Source organism: Hyperoodon ampullatus (assembly GCF_949752795.1).
Source record: "Hyperoodon ampullatus genome assembly, chromosome: 15".
Lineage (NCBI taxonomy): Eukaryota > Metazoa > Chordata > Mammalia > Artiodactyla > Ziphiidae > Hyperoodon > Hyperoodon ampullatus.
The window spans coordinates 81,264,833-81,290,730 of NC_136928.1; the positions used below are offsets into that span (position 1 = coordinate 81,264,833).

Below are 25,898 nucleotides of genomic sequence, written 5' to 3' on the forward strand. Positions count from 1 at the left end.
TAGGGTGAGGCATTTTTCAGCTGTCATGATGGAGGTTATTTTATTTATTAAAATTTTTTTTTTATTTTGTAAAGATGATTTGTACTTAATGTAAGAAGATACTAAGCAGTTTCAAAAATGCACAGAAGAAAGTAAAAATGACTTCTGCATATATACAGGCAGGTCTAATTTAAGTAACAGACCACTCTTGGTTCGTGAAGCATGCTTATAGTTTTTCACTAGTACACATCTATTTACAGTTTTATGATTATTTCCTGAGGGAAAGTATCAAGAACTTGAACAGTATACATGTTCTTAAGGCTTTTGGTGCCCATTGTTAAATTGCCTGACAGAAAAGGTAACATCAATTTAAAGGTCTACCTACATGTACAGAGTGCACATTCTCCCACCTCCATAGCCCAAGGTTTTAGTCCCATTACGATAATACTAAGATGTCAGAAAGAGCCCGGGATATCAAATCAAAATACAGCTTGGTAGAAATAATAGCTAACAGTACTTTCTATTTGCCAGGTAGTGTTCTAAGTTCTCTACATATATTAACTTATTTAATAAAACAACAACAGTCTTTGATGCAGGTACTGTTTTGTATTTATTTTACAGATGAGGAAATGTTGACCAATAGCCTACGTAAGCCTTTAAGAATTATGTGGCAGAAGCATATTTATTTCTAGGGAAAGATGTTCCAAATATGCTGTTAAGTGGAAAAGCAAATCATACAGTTCCCTATAGAGTTTTATCACATTTTCATAAGAAAAACAATGAACTTATGTGTACAGTCATAGGGACGAAATCTGGATATGTTACAAAGTGTTAAAAGTAGCTCTGCTTGCTGATTCAGCTTCAGGTGATTTTATGTATTAATTTTTTTATGCTTAGCTTTATTTTTTTCCTACACAAACATTACAAGCCGTCACCTCTGTTATTTGATACAGGTAGAGTTCTGGAAGGTGGAGCCAATACAGTCAGAGAAAGAAATACGTGTTACATTTTGGCTGGCGGAGGACAGGCTTTTGTTCTTTGCAGATGATGTGCTTGCTCTGCCTAGGAAACCCAGTAGAACTAACTGAAAAACTGTAAACACTAATATGAGAGTTAAGTACATTGGTTACAAAATAAATGTACAAAATCAGTGGCGTTGATGTTTATCAGCAGTATCCACTTAGAAAGATACAATGAAAAGCAGTTCTCATTTATAACAAAATAATTTATAACAAAAAATTGTAAAATACCGAGGGATAAGCTTAATAAGTGACTATCTGAAGAAAGGGACAAAATTTTATTAAGGAACAAAAAAGTTTGAATAGGGCTTCCCTGGTGGCACAGTGGTTAAGAATCCGCCTGCCAATGCAGGGGACACGGGTTCGAGCCCTGTTCCAGGAAGATTCCACATGCAGCAGAGCAACTCAGCCCGTACACCACAACTACTGAGCCTGTGCTCTAGAGCCTGCGAGCCACAACTTCTGAGCCCGTGAGCCACAACTACTGAAGCCCACGCGCCTAGAACGCGTGCTCCACAAGAGAAGCCACTGCAGTGAGAAGCCTGCGCACTGCAATGAAGAGTAGCCCCCGCCAGCCGCAACTAGAGAAAGCCCGCGTGCAACAACGAAGACCCAATACAGCCAAAAATAAATAAATTTTAAAAAAAAAGAAAAAGTTTGAATAAATGAGGAAAAATAATGTCACCGCACTGAGAAATGATTCCAACGTTCATCTTGAAGGGTAAATGACTGAAAGTGATGCAGGCAAGAGACCTCCAGGTTCCCATGGATGCTTCAGTGTAGTTGCAGGCTGAGGCTTTAGGTGGCATAAGAGACCTGAGGATGCTAGGAGTCAGCAGCCTGGACTGAAGGTCCTGGTCCGAGGTCGTGGAGACAATAGGTATTGAAATCAGGACTGTGGCCCGCTTCTGACTCATCTTCTAAGACCCTTTCCCCCTCAGAGCGTTATTCTTGGTTACTCAGTGAGACGCATACTCCAGATTCAGAGCCATAAACATCCATCATTTTGTTACGTTTACAGGTTCTGGGTCCCCGTTTGGGGACTAGTCTTTATTTTAGCTTGACATCACTAACTTTAAAAATGAAAACGGGGGGCTTCCCTGGTGGCGCAGTGGTTGAGAGTCCGCCTGCCGATGCAGGGGACACGGGTTCGTGCCCCGGTCCGGGAAGATCCCACATGCCACGGAGCGGCTGGGCCCGTGAGCCATGGCCACTGAGCCTGCGCGTCCGGAGCCTGTGCTCCGCAACGGGAGAGGCCACAACAGTGAGAGGCCTGCGTACCGCAAAAAATGAACAAATTTTTTAAAAAATGAAAATGGGTATACCCATGCCCGAATATAAAACTGTTTTCTCTTAAGCAAAAAAGGGCATGTTTCTGTAAATACCTTATCCTGGCTTAATCAGAATGAAAGATATTGTCATACTGATCTTTTTCAATTGGTTTTATATTTTCAGAAACTTTTTTTGCTTGTAGCTAGTTTGAAAATATTTCTCACATTTTTAAAGAGCATAATCTACAGATTTTTAAAGGTAGATTACATTTATAAGTAAAGGTTATTTTTCATTTTGATTAAGAAAGTTTGGCTACAGTTACCTTTTAAACAGAAGACTAAGAAATGTGATTGTCCCCATTAGAATTGAAGATTAATAATGAATTTGTTACTTGGAAGGAGATTTGGCCATATATGCACGAAACACAAATGTTTTGCCTTTTAGGATAAACAGTTTACCAACGATCTCTGCTTTGAAATTTAATGGTGCCTTGACCATGGCAGTTGGAACATCCACAGGGCAGGTAAATATGTTTAAGTTGGAAACCTCACACTTCAGTTACTACTTCAGGGGCGTGTATGTATCATGGGAAACATCCACATGTCTGTTCACTGTGGGAACAGAAAATGAAGCGTTATTGTTTTGGCCAGAGTGGAGAGGGTACTCAGAATGCTGTGTCCCTTCGGTACCTTGAGAAATTCTGGTTTTGGCCTGAATGGTTGGTGTGAGAGGCTCTCGAGCTGAAGCTGCAGTGGGGTGTGCCTCAGGTGTCCTGACTGTGTTTAGAACAGCATTTTCTAGAGAGTGTGGAGTAGAGATCCATGGTCATACAAGTTTGGAATTCTCCAGATTTCTACTCTTTGAGGTTTATAGTGCATTTAAATATATACTGAAAGCTTGGAGAATTCCTGTAGACAAAAAACGTGTTGAGTAAGTATTTCCAAAATGTATTTGCCCAAGGAAGCTTTTTTTTCACCCAGCACTATCACCCACATCCAGTGCAGTGAGTGGTCAGTGGGACATACCTCAGCAAACGCTAGTCTGAGGAGTACAAATGAAATAGCTTCAGGGATTTAATTTCATCCTTTCTCTCTTTCCTTCAAGGCAGAGCCCACACACTTGTAAGTCTGTTCTGACCTCAGCACAGGTGTGAGCCCTGCTTCCAGTAGAATTACTGCCTCTGTCATCTGTCACCTGGGACTAAGATCCAGCTTCACCAGGCCCCTTGCCTATCAAGACAGGGCTCAGAAGAGACACCCCCCCCCCCGCAAAAGTCATAGCACTGCCACCGCCATCTGTCTGGAATCTACCAGGACTGTCTTCATTATGCTTCTTGTTCTTGTTTCTGTCAGCCGCTGTGACAGTGCCTGGTACACAGTAGGCCCTCAGTGTATATATTTGTTGAATTCATAAATGACACAAATTCTTGCGGACTTTCCTTTTGGTTCCTTCCTTAATATAGCTAAGTAGTTCTCAATCTTAGTGTGCCTAAAAACTACTCTGAGGGTTGAATTCATAAAACCATATACTGGAAGGGTAATTTAAGAGATTTTTCTGGAGTATTTTTGCTGGCTGACTTTAGAATCTTTGTACCCTGAGTGAGGGGTGTTCATTGTGTTGATTAAAAAGGTAATGAAGCAAATGGCAGCCGTTATTCTAAGTTTTAAAAGTTTCAAGATAAAATATTTAGTTCGTTTAAACAGAAATAACTTTCTTTTTTTAGGTTTTGTTGTATGATCTTCGGTCTGATAAGCCATTGCTAGTAAAGGATCACCAGTATGGGCTGCCCATTAAATCAGTTCATTTCCAGGATTCATTAGATTTGATTTTGTCTGCTGACTCTCGAATTATCAAAATGTGGAATAAGAACTCAGTACGTATTTTTTGTTGTTAACGTTACTTACTTATTTGCCTATTTTCCATGTAATGTTTCTTTTCTTTCTGTTGCCTTTTTTGAGCAATGTGGGTTCTTGAGAAAGAAATATCAATACTAAGCATCCGTTTGGGCACTTCATTGGAAGTCAGTTACTTCGGGATAGATAATATTCATTTTCAAAGTAGTCAAGATTGTTTTCTTCCTGTTAAGAAGTTTTCCTCATTTGCTAGAACCGGCATGCATTTTTGCATGTTCAGTTAGGTAGAGAGTAAATCATTGTTTAAAAAAAAGATTGATCCATGAGAAACCCCCTAGATTTTGAGGCTGTCTTACAACCTTAGGAAGGTTTTTATGAGCTACTACTAATCTTTCCATATCAGTATTATTATACATCTCAATTTCATACCCTTTCCCCATGTCAAACAATTGGATTTTAGATATGATACCTTTACAATAATTTCTTATAGTGTTTTTCTTAAAAACAATATTTTCTTCAGAATATTTGATGTTCTCTGCCCTTCTGAGTATCATTTAAAAGGTAACAAAACCCTGTGTTGCTGGTTTTATTCTGCTTTCTGCTTTTGCTTTTTCATTTTAAAACCTAAGTATCTTGAGAGAGTAGTAAAGGATTAGTTCATCAACTGGGAAAAAATTCATTCAGTGTAGCAGTTGCTTTGAAGAGTCTTTGCGTTTATTAATTTCAAACTTAGCATCTTTAGTCAAAAACTGTTACTTTAAAAAAAAATTTCGTTTTTGAGATGAAGTGGGTGGAGGGCCCAGCAGCCTCAGCATTAGTTACCAGAGGGCAAGCGTCAGTCTTTCCTGTGAGGGCTGCCCGAGTTTAGGGCAGAGATGCTACCAGCAGCTCCGTCATGGTTCAGCTACTGATCAGAATCCCTGCCTGCTTGGACCATTACTTTTGTTTTTCATTTTCATTTTCTCAACTCTCAAAGTATTGACCTTACTTAGCTCCCTTTCTTTTTTTCTCTGGATCTGCCTTGGAGGTTCAGAGTTATCCTTGGGGTGTGTCCTGTCTCTCAAGCCCTGTTACCTTTGCAGCTCCTGAGACTCTGTTAGGGAGAAGAGGAAGGGCTTCCGACTTTTCTCAATTCCTGGAAGAATTACCCTGACGATTGCCCGGGAACCGACTGTGCTGCTTTGAGTTGGAGGGTTTTGAGGGCTTTCTTAGGAAGATACGTGGTGTCTTAGGCTGGAATTCTCTCTGCCCTTTTCTGATAATCCAAACTAGTTTACTTTGAAGCAGTATTTCTTTTTAATACTCCAAATGCAGACATTTTATTTTTGAAGGGTCATAGCATACTGGTAAAGTAGAAGTTTTCCTTGACCTGGCTTCCATCCTACCTAATGGTAAACTTACCAATTTGGATGCATCCTCCCAGGCCCTCTAACTGCTGCATAGTTTTCCCCAACATGGATTTCTATGAACTGTGGCCCCTTTTCTTTTTTGTCCCATGCTATTATTATTCCCATTTCACCTTCCTTTTTCCTTCCCTCTTTCCATTTTTTGGTTCAGTGGGCACTTGAGACGAAAGGGAGGTAGCTGTGTGAGTTCCATTGTCTGTCTTGAATTAGAACCTGGCTGCTGTTTTTCACTGAGTGCAAAATTAGTTTTTTAACTACTGCCCCCACTTTGCCACGGAGCCTCTAATAACGGGTTAATAAATGCAGGAGCTGGCAGACATTTTCAACAGCAGTTCTTGAAATCAGGTTGTAGTTGCTACAGTAAGTTTTATTTTGGCGTTGTTGCAATGACTAAATACGTCCTCTTGACCAACACCCAAGTTACTTGGTTCTGCTTGACTTGCTTTCCTTGTTTATCTTTCTCGTCACCTTTTTCCACTCCCACCTACTTACTTTGTCTTTTTTCTTTTACTTCTTTTAATTTTTAAAACTATAGTATATTTCCCCCCACGTTAAAAAAATTTTTTTACCCTTTGCTGTGTCATAGCTAACACTTTATGTATTTATAGGATTTCGTTTTGTAAGTTACTTTATATTCATCATCTTACTTGACCCCCCTCAGGCCCTCGTGACGCAGGTGTGGCAGATACCATCCTCATGCTGCCTTGTTGACTGTCTCTTCATCTTTGGTTTCTTTGAGGACAAGTTTACCTAGGGTGTGTTTCCCAGGTTATGAGAATTTTTTAAAGTTGATGTACAACTTTATTTTAGACTTTACCCTTTCCTGTTTAGACATTATCTTTAAAAGTTTGTACTTATTTTCCCAAGAAAGTCACCTCTCCCCCCGAGCCTCAGTTTCTTCCTCTCTAAAATGAGAGGATTTGATAAATTGATAAAACAAATTCTCTAAGATTTTTTTGAACTTAAGTTCTGTGATTTCAGTTAGGTGATTTTATTTTTTCACATCAGCAGAGTGTAGTGGAGTTACGTCTCCAGGTTATTCTCTATATATCACATTGCCAAAAGTTGTCTTCCTTTAACTATTTAATAATTCCTTTTTGCTTACTCTTTTAGGGGAAAATATTTACTTCCTTGGAGCCAGAACATGACATTAATGATGTTTGCCTCTATCCCAACTCAGGTATGCGGTATGTAGCAACGGGCCATTCTGCGAGATGAATCTAGGTTATGCTTTATAGGGTTTTAAACTCATTTTATTTCTTAAGACAGGGTTTGGCTTGGTGGGGACAATTCTTGGATATTGTATTTACTTGAAAAATTAAGAGCAGGAAGTGGCATGGATGATTGCGAAAATGACCCTCTCAGTGACTTAGTCCTCAGCCAGCCTAGCTATTAGTAGAAACTGGTAGCAGTCCATAGGTCGGTGGCAGGTGAGGTGCTATTTAGTGTGCGCTTTAGCTGTTTTATGTGGTTGGTAATCGTATGTAGGGATTTGGAGGAGGCTGGAGCTCCCTGATGATGATACACAGGCTCATAAAGCCACGGCTTTTCGTATATTCTGTGTTGCAGGCTGTTCAGTAAATTACCTGTCAGATTTCAAGATTTAACAACCCCTTCAAGGCAAATCTGTGAAGAACTCTGGAAAATGAGAACACTTCCCAAGCTCAAGCAGGGTTGTATTCTGAGGACATGTACACAGATAATTTTGACAGAGGGATACAAGGCAAAGCAGGAAGAGTTGTGTTATGTATGTACAGATGGCAGGAGAGAGAGAGAGAGGAGAGAGAGAGAGAGAGTGTGTGTGTGTGTGTGTGTGTGTGAGAGAGAGAGAGAGAGTATGTGTGTGTGTGTGAGAGAGTGTGTGTGTGAGAGTGTGTGTGAGAGTGTGTGTGTGTGAGAGAGTGTGTGTGTGTGTGAGAGAGAGAGTGTGTGTGTGTGAGAGAGAGAGAGAGAGTGTGTGTGTGTGTGTGTGTGTGTGTGTGTGTGAGAGAGAGAGAGAGAGAGAGAGAGAGAGAGAGAGAGAGAGATCGAGAGAGAGATCAGCGAAAGCAATGAGAGGAGAACGTAGAGGAGATCTTTGTCTGCATTGAGCCTGGGGTGCTGGGTGGAGTTGGGAGGTGAGGTGATCCCCACAAGGGGACAGTGTAAGAGGGGCAGGAAGGATGGGCGGGGGCACAGCACGGTGCACGGAGGAGCTCTGGGAGGAATGGGGTGGGAAGCAGGTGGTGCCCGGGTGGTGCGGGCCCAGGAGTGACCTGCTGAGTGGCTGGGTGCTGTTTGTGGTCAGGACCTACTCAGACCCTGCTTCCAGAGGTGGTTCTGTCCACCAGGTAAAAGGTAGATCCGTTTTGAACTAAGATGAGTAGGAAGTGATGCTCAGAGCCGAGATTGGGAGCACAGGAGAGAGAGCAAATTTGGAGAGAAAGATTAGGTTTTCTTCTTTGAGCCTTTGAATATGAGGAGGCAGGGGGCAGTGGCAGTGTCTGGCAGAGGGTCTCCAGCCTGGCCACCCCTAGGATCGCCTGGGAGCGTCTTAGAAGTACGGCTTGCTTGGCCCTACACACATCAGGGGTACTGACTCGGCGTCTGGGGGAGAGCCCCGAAATGAGTTACTTTTCACATGCTTCCCCAGTGGCTGTGAAGCCCCACCCTGATCCACAGCCTCACCCTGGGAGCCACGTCCCGTGCACAGTGAATAGTGTGGTCTCGAGAAAAGCAGGTCTGCAGACGCTAAATTCTTTATTTTTTTAATTGATTAATTAATTTATTTATTTATTTATTTTTGGCTGTGTTGGGTCTTCGTTGCTGCGCTCGGGCTTTCTCTAGTTGCAGCGAGCAGAGGCTACTCTTCGTTGCGGTGCGTGGGTTTCTCATTGCGGTGGCTTCTCTTGTTGTGGAGCACGGGCTCTAGGCACAGGGGCTTCAGTAGTTGCAGCACGTGGGCTCAGTAGTTGGGGCCCGGGGGCACTAGAGCGCGCAGGCTTCAGTAGTTGCGGCACATAGGTTCAGTAGTTGCAATGCACAAGCTCTAGGGTGCGTGGGCTTAGTTGCTCCGCAGCATGTGGGATCTTCCCGGACCAGGGCTCGAACCCGTGTCCCCTGTGTTGGCAGGCGGATTCTTAACCACTGCGCCACCAGGGAAGTCCCAGGCTGTTAGATTCTGTATGGGTCTTTTCTAGTGTAGCTGCACATAGCATTCCCTGTAAGCCATTTTGTTTTCTATTAAGGTGTAAAGTTTAATTCAAACATTAGGAACTACTTTGCTGTGCCATTTGGTGGAAAATACTTTACCTTGGTTCTTTGATTCCTGATTAACAGAGAGAAACCTTTCTTCTTGACTTCCTTATTATTATTATAATAAATAGTGCATCAGAACTACATTTTATCTATGTGTCTGAAGCTTAAAACTTTCCCCCTTAAAAATGATGGCGAACTTTGTATAGACCTGAGCACTTCATGGTGGGAGCTGCTCAGTCACTTAGCTAGTACCGACAGCCTAAGTGTTTTGCAGATGGGGAAGCTGGTCTTTCTGATACTTAAGGTGCCCCGTCTGGGAGGGTCAGGGACCACAGGCCACAAGCTGACCCCGAGGGTGCCTGGCTGCTGGTCTGGCTCTTCTGCTGTTCGCCGTGTTCCGAGCACCTCACCCATTTCAAAACGTAAAACAAGTAGAAAAGGGAGCTTTTCTTTTCCCCATGTGTTTACCTTTTTCATTGTGTTTATTTTTAGGAATGCTTCTTACTGCCAATGAAACCCCCAAGATGGGCATCTATTACATTCCGGTAAGTGATACAGAAAGGAGTTATGATAAAAATAGGACAAGAAAAGTTACTGTATTTTTAAGCTGGCTGTGTCGAGGGACTTTGGGTCTGCATGTGGCTGTGTAAATTAGACACAGTGGCTCACTTGTCAATTCCCTGTGCTTCCTGGAACCAGTAAAATAATGCTTAACCATTGTTTATGGGAAACTACTTAATATCCCATTAAAATAGTAGAAATTCATCTTTATTCTTCAGATCTACATTTGTTTTTTGTTTCAAAGCGTTCCAGAATCTTAAACTTTCAGCTATTAGTGATGAGATCTAATCCTCTAAAATAAAAGTCTGGTTCTCTTCCAGTCATCTCTTTGTAGTTTGTGTCTTTTAAAAATGAGTTTATATAAAAGAAACTATCTTAGATTGCCATGATCAGTGATGACATGCAGTTTGCAATCTTGTGCCGTTTTTTCTTCCTTAAAGAATTCTTCTGTTACGTTTGCCAGAAGCTTCCCTACCTTTACCTAAACAGAAAAGCATATAGTACAAAGTTGGCATTAGATTACGGTTAGCAAACATCTCCTTCTCTGAGATTTGGGGAGGAGCATGAGGGGTGTTGAAGATCAGATCTTTAGGGCGGTGAACTCTCTGTAATCCCTGTTAGCCTCCAGTTATGAAAGTTCTTTATATTGATGATGGTTTTTTGAAATAGCTCAACCATGTGTGTATTTCAAAAAAAAAAAAAGTACTCTGTTGATGTTGCCTTCCTGTGGTTTCAGGAACCTGATATGTTGTTGAAAGCACTTTGAGTTGTTTCTTTTGATTGATAGTGAAATGAAGACTATTCAAACAGCAGCTTTTCCGTTTTCCTAAATTGTCATTTGTTCCTTTTCTCCCCGGAGTCTCACAGATACTGCTTTTTATATATCTTTATCTTCATCTGATCAATAAGTGATTGTATCAGCTGTGTGGCAGGCACAGTGCTGTAGGTTGGCAGTGTAACAGTGTAGAGGGTACTGCCCCTCTCTTCAAGGAGTTCATTATCAGGGAATAAAACAAGAGAGTAGACAATTTCCAGTCAGTGTGAAGAATGCTATAACAGAAGTAAGGAACCCATCATGGGGCTGGAAACTGGTGGGAAATGTGGAGGATACTCGGAGAAACCTTCCCAGAGGAATTGATTTCCAGGGAGAGACCAGAAGGCTGGTTCTGTCTCCTGGATGAAGAGGGTGGGGTGCAGAATGGGAGAAGGATCTTGGAAGTAAAGGGAACGTTGTGTGCTAAGATCAGGGAGAAGATAACACACATGGCCAAGCATTAGCGCTTGAGGACTGGCGGTAGCTCAGGCTGAAAAGGTGCTCTGCAGCCAGGCTCTGATGGTCTTGTAGGCCAGGTGTGCCGGTGCAGGGCAGGCACTCCTGGAAAAGTTGTAAGCGGGAGAGTGCTGTGGTCAGATTTGCATTGTTGAAGGATTATTTTGGCTGCCATCAGGAGAATGGATTCAGTAGGATCCAGTCTGGAAGCAGCAAGAACAGGCTGCAGCAGTCCACAGGAGAGATCATGGTCCCTGTGTTACCTTGGCCAGGCCTCCCTTTTTAGTAGTTGGAGCTTTGGGGGTCCTGGGGTAATTTGAAAGAAGTCTGATCTGGTGGGCAGTGATTTCAGGGTTTGTTACCCATGCATAGCCAGGTGGTGTGTCCGGAGGTGTCCACTGATGAAGACTTGTGTCGATCACGAGAAGAGCCTTCCCTTGGTCCAGTGTTAATAGTCTTCTCACAGCGTCAGCCCCTGTGGGAACGTCAGGAGAGGCAGAATAAATCAGCTTGCCCCTCCCTTTACTTCTCCTGGTGGAGGTCTCTTTCCGTCTTCCTCTCAGGAGTGCTTACTGTGTTTTGATCGTCAGCAGCTGCTTATAAGGCATCGATGTCTTGAATGGAAGAGCCCTTCCTCCCGTCAGAAGTGTGTAGAATCCACCAGAATCTGAGATAGAGCGTGGAGGCCACATTGGGGGTCTGCTCAACTGGTGAGCAGCCGTGGGCTGAGAGGCCCTTGGTGTGGAGCCGGGGAGGGCAGTTCCGAGTACTTCTGCGGGAAGGCTGTCTTACCGGCTTGTGCTAAGATGGTGGCAGTGGGGACAGAATTGGAAAGATTGTCCAGGTTGTAAGACAGGCTTGGTCATTGGTTGGATGTGAGGAGGAAAGGAGAGGAAGGAACCAAAGGTGACGGCTGCTTTCTGCTTGGTGAACATGCAGACGAGGAGGTCCCTCCCTGAATCCAGGAGGAGAAAGGGGGTGATAGACTCTTAGAACTGGAGGAGACCCTTATTCCCTTCTGCTTCTCTGGGTCTGTTTCTCACAGTGGGCTTTTTTGTTCCAAGTTCTGGGAACTTTCATTTGCACGTGTGAGAGGGGCTAGATGCTGGCCAGGTGGTGAGAAACTGCTTTCTTGACAAACGTTAGCTTATCTTATAAGGTCTTTGTAGTTTCAACTCTGTAGCTCAGATTTAACTTGAGCGCTGTGAGAAAGCATCCAGAGGCTGCCCCCAGGTGACTGCATGTGCGGACAGTGAGAGCAGGGTTGTTCTTGCGCAGCTAAGCATTGTGCTGCAGCTGGTAGGTAAGTGTTCCTTCCTGACCTGCCTTTCTGCCCTGCTGCCTCGCATGGAGTGAGGTTTTCGAGAGCTGCTTGTCTTTACTTGGAACCTGTTCTTTGTGACACTCCTTCAAAGCAGAGAGAGCCCAGGGGTCTGAAAGCCTGCCATCTTTCATAAGATTTTATCAAACTCGCCAAGCTGATATTTGGCAGAAAGGTTTATTTGAGGCCTAAAGAAACAGAGAAGTGTGTGTTTAGTATATAATTCACGCCAAATATGGGAGGTTGGGACTGTGATTTGTATCAACATCTTATAAACCAGGTATGAAAACTCTTTTTCCCTGCTTTGGGGCTGTGCTAAAAATGAAGACAGCTTAATGTTCTTTTAGCTTATTAATTTTTGCCTTTCTACCTGATACCATCTTTCTTGAATACTTGAAGTCTTTTTAGATTAAATGCAAATACTGATTTATATACTCTCTGCTACTTACGTATCCCAATAGCTAACTAGTCTTTTATGACCAAATGGATTTTCTCCAGCCCTTCCCCCATTTTCTCAGTACTCTCTTTTTTTCCCCTCTCGGAGACCAGGATCTGTTATTTTGTTTGTTTGTTTTTTAAATTCCAGGGCCTAATTCAGCTGCAGCTTTCAGGACTAATGCCAGAAATAGTCTTTCAAGTTGGGTTTCCTCTGAAACGTAATGTAATCGTAGGTTAGTTCTTCATAATTAACACCTTTGGCAACTGTATAGACTCCAGAGGGAATCCAGGTCCTGTGGCACCCAGCCCCAAACCTGCCAGTGTGCTGCATACTGTTTCTGTTGGAAATGCTCCTTGGGCTCCAAGCCCCCGTGGGTCAGTGAGCTCCAGAGACCAATCATGACGGGATAGTTGATGGCTTGCGTGTTTGCTAATGTGTATGGATGCGTAAACTTGGGAAAAAGAGAATTATTATTTGTTTAGGAAGTTACTTGAATTAGAAGAATAAAAGTCAGTTGATTAAGGACGTATGGTTTGGGTTTTTTTTTTTTTTCCTGAACATGTAAATTTAAGCCACTATAATGATTATATGCAATGTCACTGAACCCATCTTTCAGTATTGGCAGTTAGGTGTTTTATTTTAAAACATTTGGGGAAAAAAATACTTGGTTTTATTTATTTATTTATTTATTTTTGGCTGTGTTGGGTCTTCGTTTCTGCACGAGGGCTTTCTCTACTTGCGGCGAGCGGGGGCCACTCTTCATCACGGTGCGCGGGCCTCTCACTGTCGCGGCCTCTCTTGTTGCGGAGCACAGGCTCCAGACGTGCAGGCTCGGTAGTTGTGGCTCACGGGCCTAGTTGCTCTGTGGCATGTGGGATCTTCCCAGACCAGGGCTTGAACCCGTGTCCCCTGCATTGGCAGGCAGATTCTCAACCACTGCACCACCAGGGAAGCCCAAAATACTTGTTTTTGTTGAGATGTTTTTATTCTTTATAATGAATCAAAAAACTGTATTAAATATTTTAACATTTATTATTTAATTTAAAATTATATTTTAAATTTGGAAAGTACTTTTGGAGCCAGAGTACCTGCAAATAGGGCAGAGTTAAAAACATAAAGGGTTATATTTAACTTGCACCAGTGCTTCTGTTTCTTTTAAGAAAATAGCACTTGAACTTATCCAGCATAATGCATGAAACCTCCGGAACTCTATCTTTGCAGAGAGAGATGACTACGTATTAAGAAGCATAAAATCTCAAGAACGCTTGCTTCACTTAGTTGTAACACACACGCACATATCCTCCCAAAGGCATGTAAAGCCAAAGGAAGTGCAAAAAAAATTAGAGAAGTTTAGTCAAATTTTGTGAAATGTAATAAAAGATTCAGTCTAGCGAATGTCTTTAAGTCTCTTCATTTCAGTGAGTTATCACTCACCAACCCAAAAGGTCTTCAAAAGAGCCATGGTCTCCAGATACCATAGCTGGGTTCGCTTGCTCCTGTTCAGAGGGATTTAGTCTGATTTAGATCAAACACCTGTGCTTCAGCCCTCCAGGAGACAAGAGGTCAGCGAGTGCCGCCTGGTTTGGGGGTGGTCAGAGGGGTGCTTTTGAAATACATTTGTAATGTTTGGAAGTCAGTTTTAGAGAAGTGCGATGAAAAATTTTGTAGTAGATATATGGATATTTGCATTTGGGCAGATTTTGTTGTTGTTGCTCAGTAAAGAGTTAAAAATGGATATCATAACCTTTTCACTGGTGTTTTTTTCTCTATGGGCTTTTGTGACTGAAACAAAGAAATTTAGATATGAACAATTTTGACTGTTCTGTCTGTGGTGAATTGAACTTGTTAGTCTACTTCTAAACTCAGCCACTATATTAGATTATCCATTATCGAGGTATTTCTGTGGCATCCCTCAGAGATGGCCTCTTTTTTCAAGGCCAGTATTTCAAATATTACTGCTTGGGTATGTTTTGGCATAATTTTCCAGAAGGCTTAAGAACATAGTTATATAGTGTTTTCTAACAATTATTCCTTACCTTCACCATAGATAACATTTTTATCAGCTGTTCAACTTGTAAATAAGTTATTTTAGCTTAACATTAGATTTGACAGTGTCTTACAGATATTTTATGTCTCCTTTTTATATAGCTATTATCTTCTCCATTTTAATTTTAAAGTTTAGGGTTAGAGACTTGGTCTTCTTTTTTTTTCTTTTTTTTGCGGTACGCGGGCCTCTCACTGTTGTGGCCTCTCCCGTTGCGGAGCACAGGCTCAGCGGCCATGGCTCACGGGCCCAGCCGCTCCGCGGCATGTGGGATCTTCCCGGACCGGGGCACGAACCTGTGTCCCCTGCATCAGCAGGCGGACTCTCAACCACTGCGCCACCAGGGAAGCCCTTCTTCTTTTTTTTTTTTAATGTTTATTAATTTAATTTATTTATTTTGGTTGCACAGGGTCTTAGTTGCGGCACACGAGATCTTTAGTTGTGGCATGTTGCCTTCTTAGTTGCAGCATGCGAACTCTTGGTTGCGGCACGCATGCGGGATCTAATTCCCCGACCAGGGATTCAACCCCGACCCCCTGCACTGGGAGTGTGGAGCCTTACCCACTGGACCACCAGGGAAGTCCCTTGGTCTTCTTTTTGTCTGATGATCACATCACACACCTGGGGGCAAAATGAATGACAAGTTTGTCCCACAGTCTCTAGAAACAACGCAAACAGCAGAGAGAATTTTGGCCAACAGAGAAGGTTCTGCTTTTCCTGGAGAGTTGGACGCGCTTTCTCCTTTAAAGCACATCTCACATGCAGATCGCTTAACTTTATCTCTAGTTGACGTTGGACGCAGTTGACCAGGCTGTGCCTAGCTTCTAGAACACCACATTCTCTTGGTTCTCTTCCCATCGCCCAGTTGGTCTTCTTTGGTGGCTTCTCCTGCTGGCATGGCCCAGTGCTTGGGCCTCAGCTCTCTCCCCTTGACCCAAATGTTAGTGAGCCCTGGGGCTTAGTGCTTGTCTCTTTGTTTATTCTCCCCCAGGGAGCTCATCTGTCCCTAGGCTCTGTAAGGCACCTGCGTGCTGCTGACTTCCAAACTTCTGTCTCCAGCCTTTCCTTCCTCTCGGAGCTGCAGAGTTACATATCCACGGGCTACTGGGCTTCACCACCTGGCCGTCCACTTGGTGCGCTGTAGTAAGGTGCCTGCGGCAGAAGTCTGGGTCCCAGCTCTCCACCCGCCCCGCCCCTGCCTGTCTCCCGTTCCAGCAGAGGCACCGCTGTCTCCTCAGTTTCTAGGCCCAGAGCGCAGGCACCACCGTGTTTCCTCCCCCTCTCTTCACGCCTCCTCGTCCAGTCCATCCGAATGTCACATCAACTCGTTTTCCAATGTTGGTTCAAATCCAGCCATTTTTCAGTACTTCCGCTCCTACCACTCATCTGGATTACCTTAGTGGCCTCTTAACTGATCTTTCTTCTTTTACTTTTGTCTCTCTCTGCATTCTGTTTTCCATACAACAGCCAGGTTGATTTAAAATATAAAAATAAAAATCAGAGTCTATCATTCTTCCTAAACCTTCCAAAGGCTTATCATTTTGCATAGCGTAGCATCTTAACTCCTGTGGTAACTTAAAATGTCCCACAAACAGGAAAAGACTAAAACACCAGAGTCTCCATTTTCTCTCACCCATTAGAGACTAGATCTCTGTAAGCCATTTATCCATTTACAGGGATCACCAGATGGTTAGAGCATAAGACCAAATCCCCAGTCATTGCTGCCAGCAAGGGGGAATAACTTATAGACCATAAATTAACCAAAACCCAAACACAAAATTAGTAGAGAGGAAAATTAAAGTTAGAAAAACAGAGTTACCGAAGTTCTGCTGCCCTTTGGATTCATATGGAGCCAAGAAGAAAAGCTGTGCTTGGCTGTGCTTCTCTGGTGATGAAGTTGCCCTGACACCGTCAGGTGAATCCATTGTGCATCTTGGTGAGACCTCTAAAACTGTCAAAGGATAATTTTCAGAAAAATGTGAAGTCATGATTTTCACATAGATATCAAATGAATACGTGTTGAAAATTTCATTTAACTTATTAATTAAATAAGGGAATCAGGCACATGTCATCAAAGGTGAAGTCTAAAATAGCACAGATTTACGTGGAATAAAGTGATACTGAATTGGGAATGTGCAAATAAATAGATAGGCCTTTCTGAAGTTATGGAGGGTTATCTGTCCAGGACAGAATGCATTTGCATGACTGTAGACAATGATCTTGCATTGCTGTCAGTTACGTGCAATTTACAGAGTTGTAAAATATATCCCACGGAATCAGAATCAGATAATCTCTAGACCAGGAGTTTGGCAAACTAAACACCTAAGCACCAGCTGCCTGTTTTTGTAAACAAAGTTTTACTGGAACACAGTGCACGCGTTCATTTATTACGTGTTGTCTATGGCAGCTTTCTGACTAAAAAGGCATAGTTGTGTAGTTACAACAGAAAGACCCTGTGGTCTGCAAGCCCTAAAATCTCTACCTGGTCGTTTAAGGAAAAGTTTGTGGCCCCCACTCTAGAGTATGCGTAGCTTTCCATTGAACACAAAATCTTCCTATATTTATTTACTTATTTATAAATTTATATAAATAATAAATATATGAATACATTTATAAATAATAAATATATGAATACATTTATAAATAATAAATGTATATCTTTCCTCATTATAATGTAAAACATGGACACAGGGATATTGTTTTGCTCTTTTCCCTGTTATATTCCCAGGACCTAAAGCAGTGTCTACTATACTGTAGACATTGAATTAATATGTGCTGAAGATTAATAAAACAAATACATATGAGAGTAATATGATGACCGTAATTTGAAGAATCTTGGATAACATTTGCATGTTTTGACAATGGCTGGTTTGCAATGATTTTTAGCTGTTATACCAAATTCAAATTTAACATCTGCCCTTTTCTCCTACCATTAGTGAAATTAAAAAGTGGAGAACATGACTCATAAGTGTTAGACATAATTTTTATACAGTAGGGTAAGGATCAGTTCCTTTGGTCTGACAGTATGTTCTGCAGCAGAATCAGAGAATCTTGGGACGATGCAATCATTGTGTTTGGGAATGCTGACAGATTTCTAAAAGAAATGCCTTGTCCAAAAGATTTAATGGTGCTGTTAAGATGAACTCTTTCCTAGAAAAATACAAAAGGAGAATGTGAAAGTAAGGGCATTTAGCTTTTGTTGTACCTTTTTTGAAATTTGTGGAAAAGTTGGCTTCAGGATGGACTTAACGTGTTTTAAAGATTGGAAACAATGCCATTGTTTTTCTTCCTGTGCTTTAGCTGGAGCTGGTGGAAGTCCTGTGCGTGCTGCTCCCTAAGATTTGGCTTTGAATTTGGACCATTGATCTATTTCGATTTGAAGCCAAGGCTGAAGGCATTTATGTTTACTAATTTGATACCAGAGATTCCCCAGATGTGAGATCTCTTCAGACCACTAGTGTATATTGAAATGGCCCTGAATATATTAGTGTCCATGTAGAGTCCTAAAAGTGATGGATCACGTTTTCCTCTAAGATGCTTATTTAAGCAGAGATCTGTTAGATGTAGTGACAGAAGTAATTTTGTTAGAAATTCCTTTTTTGTTGTTGTTTTGTTTTTTTAGATTTAGAAATTCCTATTTTCTAGTGCCAGTTGCTACATATTCTCTTGGTTTAGGGAGGTAGTACCAGATGCAAAGAAAACTGTCCTTGGGGGAGTTTGCCAACATACAAGGGATGTACAAAACAGAACATAAACTGGACAAATAATTGCTGAAATGGCTTTCCACGATAAAGGGTTTCCAACGTGCTGCAAAGGAACAGGGGAAGCTTTTGAAGTACAGAACACTAGAGCAGGAAGGGAACTTTGAGGTCATCTAGTCTAGCCCCTTAATTTATAGGCGGAATCAAGTCATTTGTTCAAGGTCAAATGACAAGTTGGTCACAGAGCTGGATCTAGAAGGCATTTCTTTTTTTTTTTAAAACATTTTTATTGGAGTATAATTGCTTTACAATGGTGTGTTAGTTTCTGCTTTATAACAAAGTGAATCATAGAAGGCATTTCTTCATTCCATATTACTTATGGAAGGAATTTCAAAATTAGTCTGACCTGAGTTTGAATACCAGCTTTGCTACTTGTAAATATGGTGACTTTGAATAAGTTACTTATCTTGTCTCAGCCTTGGTTTCTTGAGCTACAAAGGAAGAATGATGTTGTAAGGCAGCTATGTACAGTAGGTACTTAGTCATTTATCATGGTGCTTGGTGCCTGATAGATGTTCAGTGGATTGTTACTGTTAGACTTTTTTTGCAATGAGTAAAATTTGATGAGTCCAGTGTCAAAGACTATTTATATTTAGCATTACATGGACACGGGCTTTTATGTAGCTTTTAGGAGGAATGTGATACTGAGCAAAATAAAGATACACTGAAAAGGTTGTGACAGAATCATAGGTGTGAGTGAGGAAAATGACTTCAGAAATATGATTTGAGATTGTTCGGTCTGTTACAGATCATATAAAATAGAGATTGAGAAAGAACTATTGAATGCCATTGGTTTTGCCGTTAGCTATTGAAACAGAAAGCAGTGATGAAATCTGGTTGCTCAAATTAAAAATCTGATTTTTAAAAGTGAAGTCCATTTCTCCACCTTATATAAACAGAGCACACTCTTTATAGAAAACATCAAATAAAGACGAGTAGAAACGTCACTCTTCCATCATCCAAAGGCAAACACATTTTAACATTTGGCTCTATTTTTTCCATTGTTTTAATCTGAAACGTTGATATGGTTTAATATCTTGCCTTTTTCCCACTTAATTAATGTTTCCCCAAATTATCATAAGCTCTTAGAGATCATTAAAAAGTGGGTTTTGTGTGTGAATATAAAAATAATATATAGTTTTTAAAAAAGTTTAAATAGATGAAAAAACCAACTATAGTCTCACCAAGTCAAAGGCATTCTTGCTAATATTTCTGTTACATTTTCTTCGCATTTGGGAACATCTTGGTGGCTATTGATTACATTTTCACTTAAATCCTATAATTACGCTCACTTAGCTTACGTAAATTTAAATAGAAGTCTTTCAAGGTGTGGGTGCTGGGGAGCGATGTGTCTCCATCCATCTCATGCTGCAGGCCTGTGTCTAGGACTGAATTTAAGGTGGAAGATCGTTTCTCAACTAACAGAAATCAGCCCTAATTCTCTAAAGCATCCACTGAATGTAGTCGGTCACCTTCTCATCTGTGCATTTAGGAAGGTACTAGTTACGTATCATTCTTGGGAGACTTGAGAAAACAGTCGTTTTCTGCGTTATGTGGTTGAGATGAGGAACGCCATTCAAAAAAGGCTGCTTGAATGTTTTCTTCAAAAGATTTTTGTTCCCAGTACCTCTCACAGCATTGCCACACGGAGTGTGATTCTGGTAATTTAAGGTAAGGGGTTTTGGTATGACAAGGCTCCTGGCTATAGGTCACTGTATCTGGTCCTGGTCCAACACCTGAGGCATAGATGCTCTTTTAGACATACTGAAGGACATCCCGAAGGGATTTTTCCAGTTTGATTACACTTTATTTAGTCTTAGCTGCTTGACTTTAGAACCTGGTCTCTATGTAAGAGGTTAAACCAATGAAATTCAGAAATTTTCAATGCAATGGACAGAGTAGGAGAAAGGGAAAGATTTAAAAAATATAGTTAATAGCAAGTTCAGAATGAGTGAGATAGAGCTTAGCAGCAGCATCTGTGAAAAAGGGATCCAGGGGTTTTGTTCACCTCTAAATCAAAGGCATAAATTAAGCAGAATGTTGGCAGTGATTCCACAGGTGAGCGGGGGTGGGGAAGGACGAGGGGGTACAGTGAAAGGGCCATCGTGGGGCTGTTAACGTGAATGTTCATTGAGAAATATTTCACAGATGGAGGATTAGAGAAGGCTCAGAAAAGAGTTCAGGAATTGTGCTATCAGGCAGCATCTAGAGAACGCATGTTTTTAGGGTTTAGGAAAAGAATAAGTTCATAAAAGAAAGTCACCCTTTGTGAGGTAAAAAAAAAAACAAAAAACTGATGGGGCATTAGACTAAGGAAGAAAATTTTCATTATTGAGAGTGTGGGAAGAGCAATCAGAATACAGGAGGGACTGAAGGACTGACCTTTCAGAGCTTCTAAAAGGAAGAAAAAGGCAAATTTGAATGAAAAACATGATCCATCTTAATTTGAGTTCAAAGATGCATATTTTTTAGATGTCTTGATTCATAATAATGCAGACGGGACATATGCTGTATTTTGTTCTCTAAAGAAAGCATTTAAAAGATACAGCCAAGCCCATAAGAAAGATCTGGAGGGATAAAACATCTTACGGAAGGTGATAGACCTACTTTTATGGAGAAAAAAATGTGAGGCACTTAAAGTCAGAACAGCAAGTTAGTGGAAAAGTTAGATTCCAAACTCCATGTATTTTCATTACCTTCTTCTAATTAACAAAAAAGGAGAGGGATGAAAAGCAGATGCATTTCTTTTTAGTGAGCTTCCTTTCTAACCCAAGCTCACAGCAGATCTACTGTAACTGAATTTTATCTTATGCATGAAATCGCTTTATAAGGTGTTGTGTTCTGTTTGTAATTTTTCAGTTATATATTCATAATTGGGAAATGGGAAGTAGGGCATAAATGTCAGGTGGCTAATAAAGTATTCTGATCTAATACAAACAAGTTGTTTGTGTCTTTACAAAGGGGAAATGGGGACTTCCTATTTTAATCTAAACACTTTCAGGCAGTAACATAGTATCTGTGGCATTTTTCTCAACAAAGGAAATCCTCCATTTCCCATCACATTTTATTGGGTCACAAGAATAGCAGACATACAGAAAGCGTTAATGTGTGACACTCAGGAAGTAATTTTCTGAGCATCCTGTCACATTTTCAAAAGTTAATTTCAGTTCCAGCGAGGTAAAAATGAATGTAATTTCCATATGGAAACATTTGACGCACGTATGACATTTATTTTATTATGTTAATATGTTAGATGATATTTATTTCTGCATAAATGTTTACACATCTGGCATGCCCATTTTCTTGAAAGTAAATAACAACTTCCTATTCAGGTGCTAGGTTTTCAGTTCTGAATCAAATATTGACCAAAGATCTTATCTCCCAGCCCTGGTGATTACATGCTTACCAGGTTGATCTCTTTACCATTCTTGTTTTGGACAAGATAGAGTTGGAAGTACATCTAGTATTCTTTTGTCCTGTTGGTGTGGTCACCTAGTTGGTGGTGGTAGAATGTAGTGCTCACAACCAGGGATTGATTTTAGTCTCTGAGTTTACCTGACTGCTTGAATCCTCTGGCACTTTCTTTGATTAATATGCCCATTACCTACTATGTTTTTTGTTGTTGTTGTGTTTTGGGTTTTTTTCCTTAAAAGTAGAAGGCAGGGGCTTCCCTGGTGGTGCAGTGGTTGAGAGTCCGCCTGCCGATGCAGGAGACACAGGTTCGTGCCCCGGTCCGGCAGGATCCCACATGCCGCAGAGCGGCTGGGCCCGTGAGCCGTGGCCGCGGAGCCTGCGTGTCTGGAGCCTGTGCTCCGCAACAGGAGAGGCCACAGCAGTGAGGGGCCCACTTACCGCAAAAAAAAACACAAAAAAATTTATTCTGGAAATTTTCAAATATACATAAAAGTAAAGAGAAATATAAAGAGCCCCCATCTATCCATCTCCTTGCTTCAGTATCATGTGCTTTCCCCCCATGCTTTTTTGGGGGGTGGTGGTGGGTTTGACTCGTATTAGTAGCAGCTTAAATTGCTGTAGAAAGAAGTTGTTGAAAATTGTTAAATGGAAATGAATAATTGACCTGCACATTGGCACAAATCTTTAGTTAGGCTGTGTATTTACCTTCTTGAGGAACAGAACATTATTCTTGGTTGGAAACAAATAATGGGTAAATGATAATAGTGAGACGTATTGAAAGGAAGTTTAGATCTGTTTATGCTTCTTTCATATTTGCACATGGTTGTATCATTCATTCAGTCATTTATTTGTATGACTATTTTTTTAGAGCAGTTTTCAAAACGTTCACAGCAAAATCACGTGGAAAGTGCAGTTTCCACATACCCCCTCTCTCTCTCACACCCCCCCACACACACAGTGTACACCGCCTTCTCCACTGTCAGCATCCTGCACCAGAGGGTACATTTGTTGTAGTCGATGAACTGACATTGACACATCATTATCACCCAAAGTCATTAGGGCTCACCCTTGGAGTTGTCCATTCTGTGGGTTTTGACAAATGTATAATGACATGTATCCACCATTATATATCACACAGAATGGTTTCACTGCCCGAAAAATCCTCTGTGCTCCACCTATTACTCCCTCCCTCTTCCCCCAAGCCCCTCCCAACCACTCGTCTTTTTACTATCTGTGTGGTTTTGCCTTTTCCAGATGTCACGTAGTTGGAATCATACAGTATTTAGCCTTTTTAGATTGGCTTCTTTCACTTAGTAATATGCCTTTAAGGTCCCTCCGTGTCTTTCTGTGGCTTGATAGCTCATTTCTTTTTATTGCTGAATACTCTTCCATTGTATGGATGTACCACGGTCTGTTTATTCATTCACCTGTTGAACTTGTTGCTTCAGGTTTTGGCAGTTATAAATAAAGATGCTCTAAGCCTTCATGTGCATGTTTTTGTGTGGACATAAGTTTTCAACTCTTTTGGGTAAATAGCAAGGAGTGTGATTGCTGCATTGTCTGATAAAAGTATGTTTAGTTTTGTAAGAAACTGCCAGACTATTCCAAAGTGTCTGTACCATTTTGCATTCCCACCAGCAATGAAAGAGAATTGCTGTTGCTCCATATCCTTGTCAGCTTTTGGTGCTATCAGTGTTTTGGATTTTAGCTCTTCTAATGGTGTGCAGTGGTATCTCATTGTTTTAATTTGTAAGTACATTAATTTTTATATTGGTCACTGAAGGAAATCCAATCCTTTGTTTTTTGCCTTTGTGGGCTTGACTAGATAGTCTCTGTTGACTAGTTTCTAGTTTGAGTTTTTGGGGGAGTAAGGATCATTGGACAAATCCTTAGTAGGCACCTTTCATGCACCTGCACTAAGGCCTGGGATATTAAAGACGTTTTATTTGTTGCCTTGGAGCTTATAGTTTTGTAAAGGAACAAACATTACAGTTGTAGGAGCACACTAGGAAGCCATCTTCCCATAGGTGGGATAGTCAGGGGGAGTACAGACATTTGAATTGAATCTTGAAGGACATGCAGGAATTAACCAACAAAGAGGTAGAAAGAAAGGTGGTGGAATCAGGGAGATCTTTCTACCCACAGGGAGTTGAAACTAGATGCTAGAGCCTCAGATCTGTTCTGTGCGCCTGGGAGGAGCTTAGGTTTTCCAGGGGCAGGGAGGGGCAAGAAATAAATAAAACTGGAGAGATGTAAGGGCCTTAAATCTAAACCTTTTGTACTGTGTTAGCGTTTTTGCTTTTGATTTGAAGTGGAGCGGCATGCCTTTGAAGGGTTTTATTCAGGGGAGTGCGATCAGATATGGGTGTAAGATTATTCTGCCCATAGGGAGTGGGTGGCTTTGGAAGCAGGGGTTGGGACGGAGCGTAACTGATCAGGAAAGGTCCTGAGAGCGCCCTCTGAGGTAGTGGCCGCGGCTGGTGAAGGAAGAGACAGATAGAAGAGGCAGTGAGGAGGTAATGCCTGCTTAGGGCTTGGTGCTCATTGGGAGTGGAGGCTAGGAGGCAGATGGGAACTGAATGAACCATGGTGCCGTTCACAGAGATAAAAGCTGCAGAGGGTGGGGTAGGTGCTAAGCTGAGCTTTGGAAGTGTTGAGGTGACTTGAAATTTTCTCTCCCAGGTGTATGATTTAAAACTCTGAAGCTTCAGAGAATGGCAAGCTACTTCCTGGGAGGGAGTTGTTTTTTTTTTGCGGTACGCGGGCCTCTCACTGTTGTGGCCTCTCCCGTTGCGGAGCACAGGCTCCGGACGCGCAGGCTCAGCGGCCATGGCTCACGGGCCCAGCCGCTCCGCGGCATGTGGGATCTTCCCGGACCTGGGCACGAACCCGTGTCCCCTGAATCGGCAGGCGGACTCTCAACCACTGCACCACCAGGAAAGCCCTGGGAGGGAGTTTTGATCTTTTGGTTTTTTGGTTTATCTCTATGGAAAGGATCAAAAGTTGTGAGTGAGTTAAGTTCTTGAATTTTCTAGAGAGAAAAAGGACCTTTTGTCTTTCTTAAAGGTCTCTTCTCAGTCAGTATCACAAATACTAATCCAGATGTTCACTAAAGGGTCTCAATCCTGAATTATAGGCTCTGAAACAATTGAAATTTCAGTTTGGTGTTGTAGGGGGCTTGTCAATCATTTGGTAACTCTGTCTGTGTCTGTGCCTCTGTCCCTTTGGAGATGTTGTTTATTACTTTAGGAAAAATGCTCTTTTTTTTTTTTAAATCAAACATTGTAAAGATATATAACCAAGGAAGAAAAAGTCCTTCATAACCGCCCCTCCTCCCACTACCATTCTTAACAGGATGGTGCATACTCTTTACAGAGTCAAGTCAGTTGTCTCTCCCTCCATGCCTCCCCTCAAACCCCCCAAACACTAGCATGTGCATTTTAGCAGAATTGGGGTCTCATGATGCATACAATTTCGAAAGGGGTTTTTGTCACTTAACGATATGTTGTTCTCATCAGATCAGATAAATATAAAGCAAACCCATTCTTTTTAATAGTTGCACAATATTTCATTATATAGATATGTCATAATTTATTTGTCTAGTTTCCTATTAATGGATATTCACCACTCATTTCTTTCAGTTCCCTAACCAGTGCTGTTTAGTAGAACTTCTCTGATGGAAATATTCTAAGATCTGCTCTGTCCAACATGGCAGCCGCTAGCCATGTATGATTATTAAGCATTTGAAATGTGCTTGGTGTGCCTAAGGAACTGAATTTTAAATTTTACTCCATCTTAGTTAATTTAAGTAGCCACATGTGGCTAGTGGCTACTCTATTGGACAGCACAGCTCTAAACTATGTCAGAGTCAAGTTAGGTCATCAAGGTGCTTGCTTGGATCACGTTACTTGGACCTTCATAAATTACAGTTTAATGGTGTTTCTTTGATGTTTAACAGTCATATAAAGTTTCTCTTGTAAACCTCTTTTAAAGAAGTATTGTTCAGGGTTAGAGTTCCTTAGAGGGAGATCTATGAAATGCTTCTCGAGTTTAGTTCCAAAAGAGAGTTTCTCTTTCCAGACATATCAGTATGCTTCCTTTATCAAGTAAATGATCTCTTTCTACCTCATTATGCATCTCTTTTGCCTTGGTTGCCATGGAGTCCAAAGTTCAGTTTTTGGTTCTGCTACAGCAGGTAATCTTTTCCCTTTCATCACTCCTCCCACCAAACCATATAGCTTTCCTTTCATTCTGACTTTAAAGATTTCATTATGTGTGTGGTTTTCCTTGTAAAGCACTTCTCTTTTTGAAAATGATTAGAT

General features: G+C 41.4%; 1 protein-coding gene across 3 annotated transcripts in view; it reads left to right on the forward strand.

Moving 5' to 3' along the window:
• The window catches only part of NOL10 (nucleolar protein 10), a gene marked incomplete at its 5' end in the record, with an annotated part of 85,539 nt that overhangs the window by 17,856 nt on the left and 41,785 nt on the right, over positions 1-25,898 (forward strand). For 2 of the 3 annotated variants that reach the window (XM_079721527.1, XM_079721528.1), the window contains 4 exons: positions 2,715-2,793; positions 3,994-4,143; positions 6,643-6,709; positions 9,259-9,311. In XM_079721527.1, the coding sequence (XP_079577653.1) occupies positions 2,715-2,793; positions 3,994-4,143; positions 6,643-6,709; positions 9,259-9,311 (349 nt within the window). The remainder of the gene's footprint in view (positions 1-2,714; positions 2,794-3,993; positions 4,144-6,642; positions 6,710-9,258; positions 9,312-25,898) is intronic. The other variant, XM_079721529.1, reaches the window with a different exon arrangement.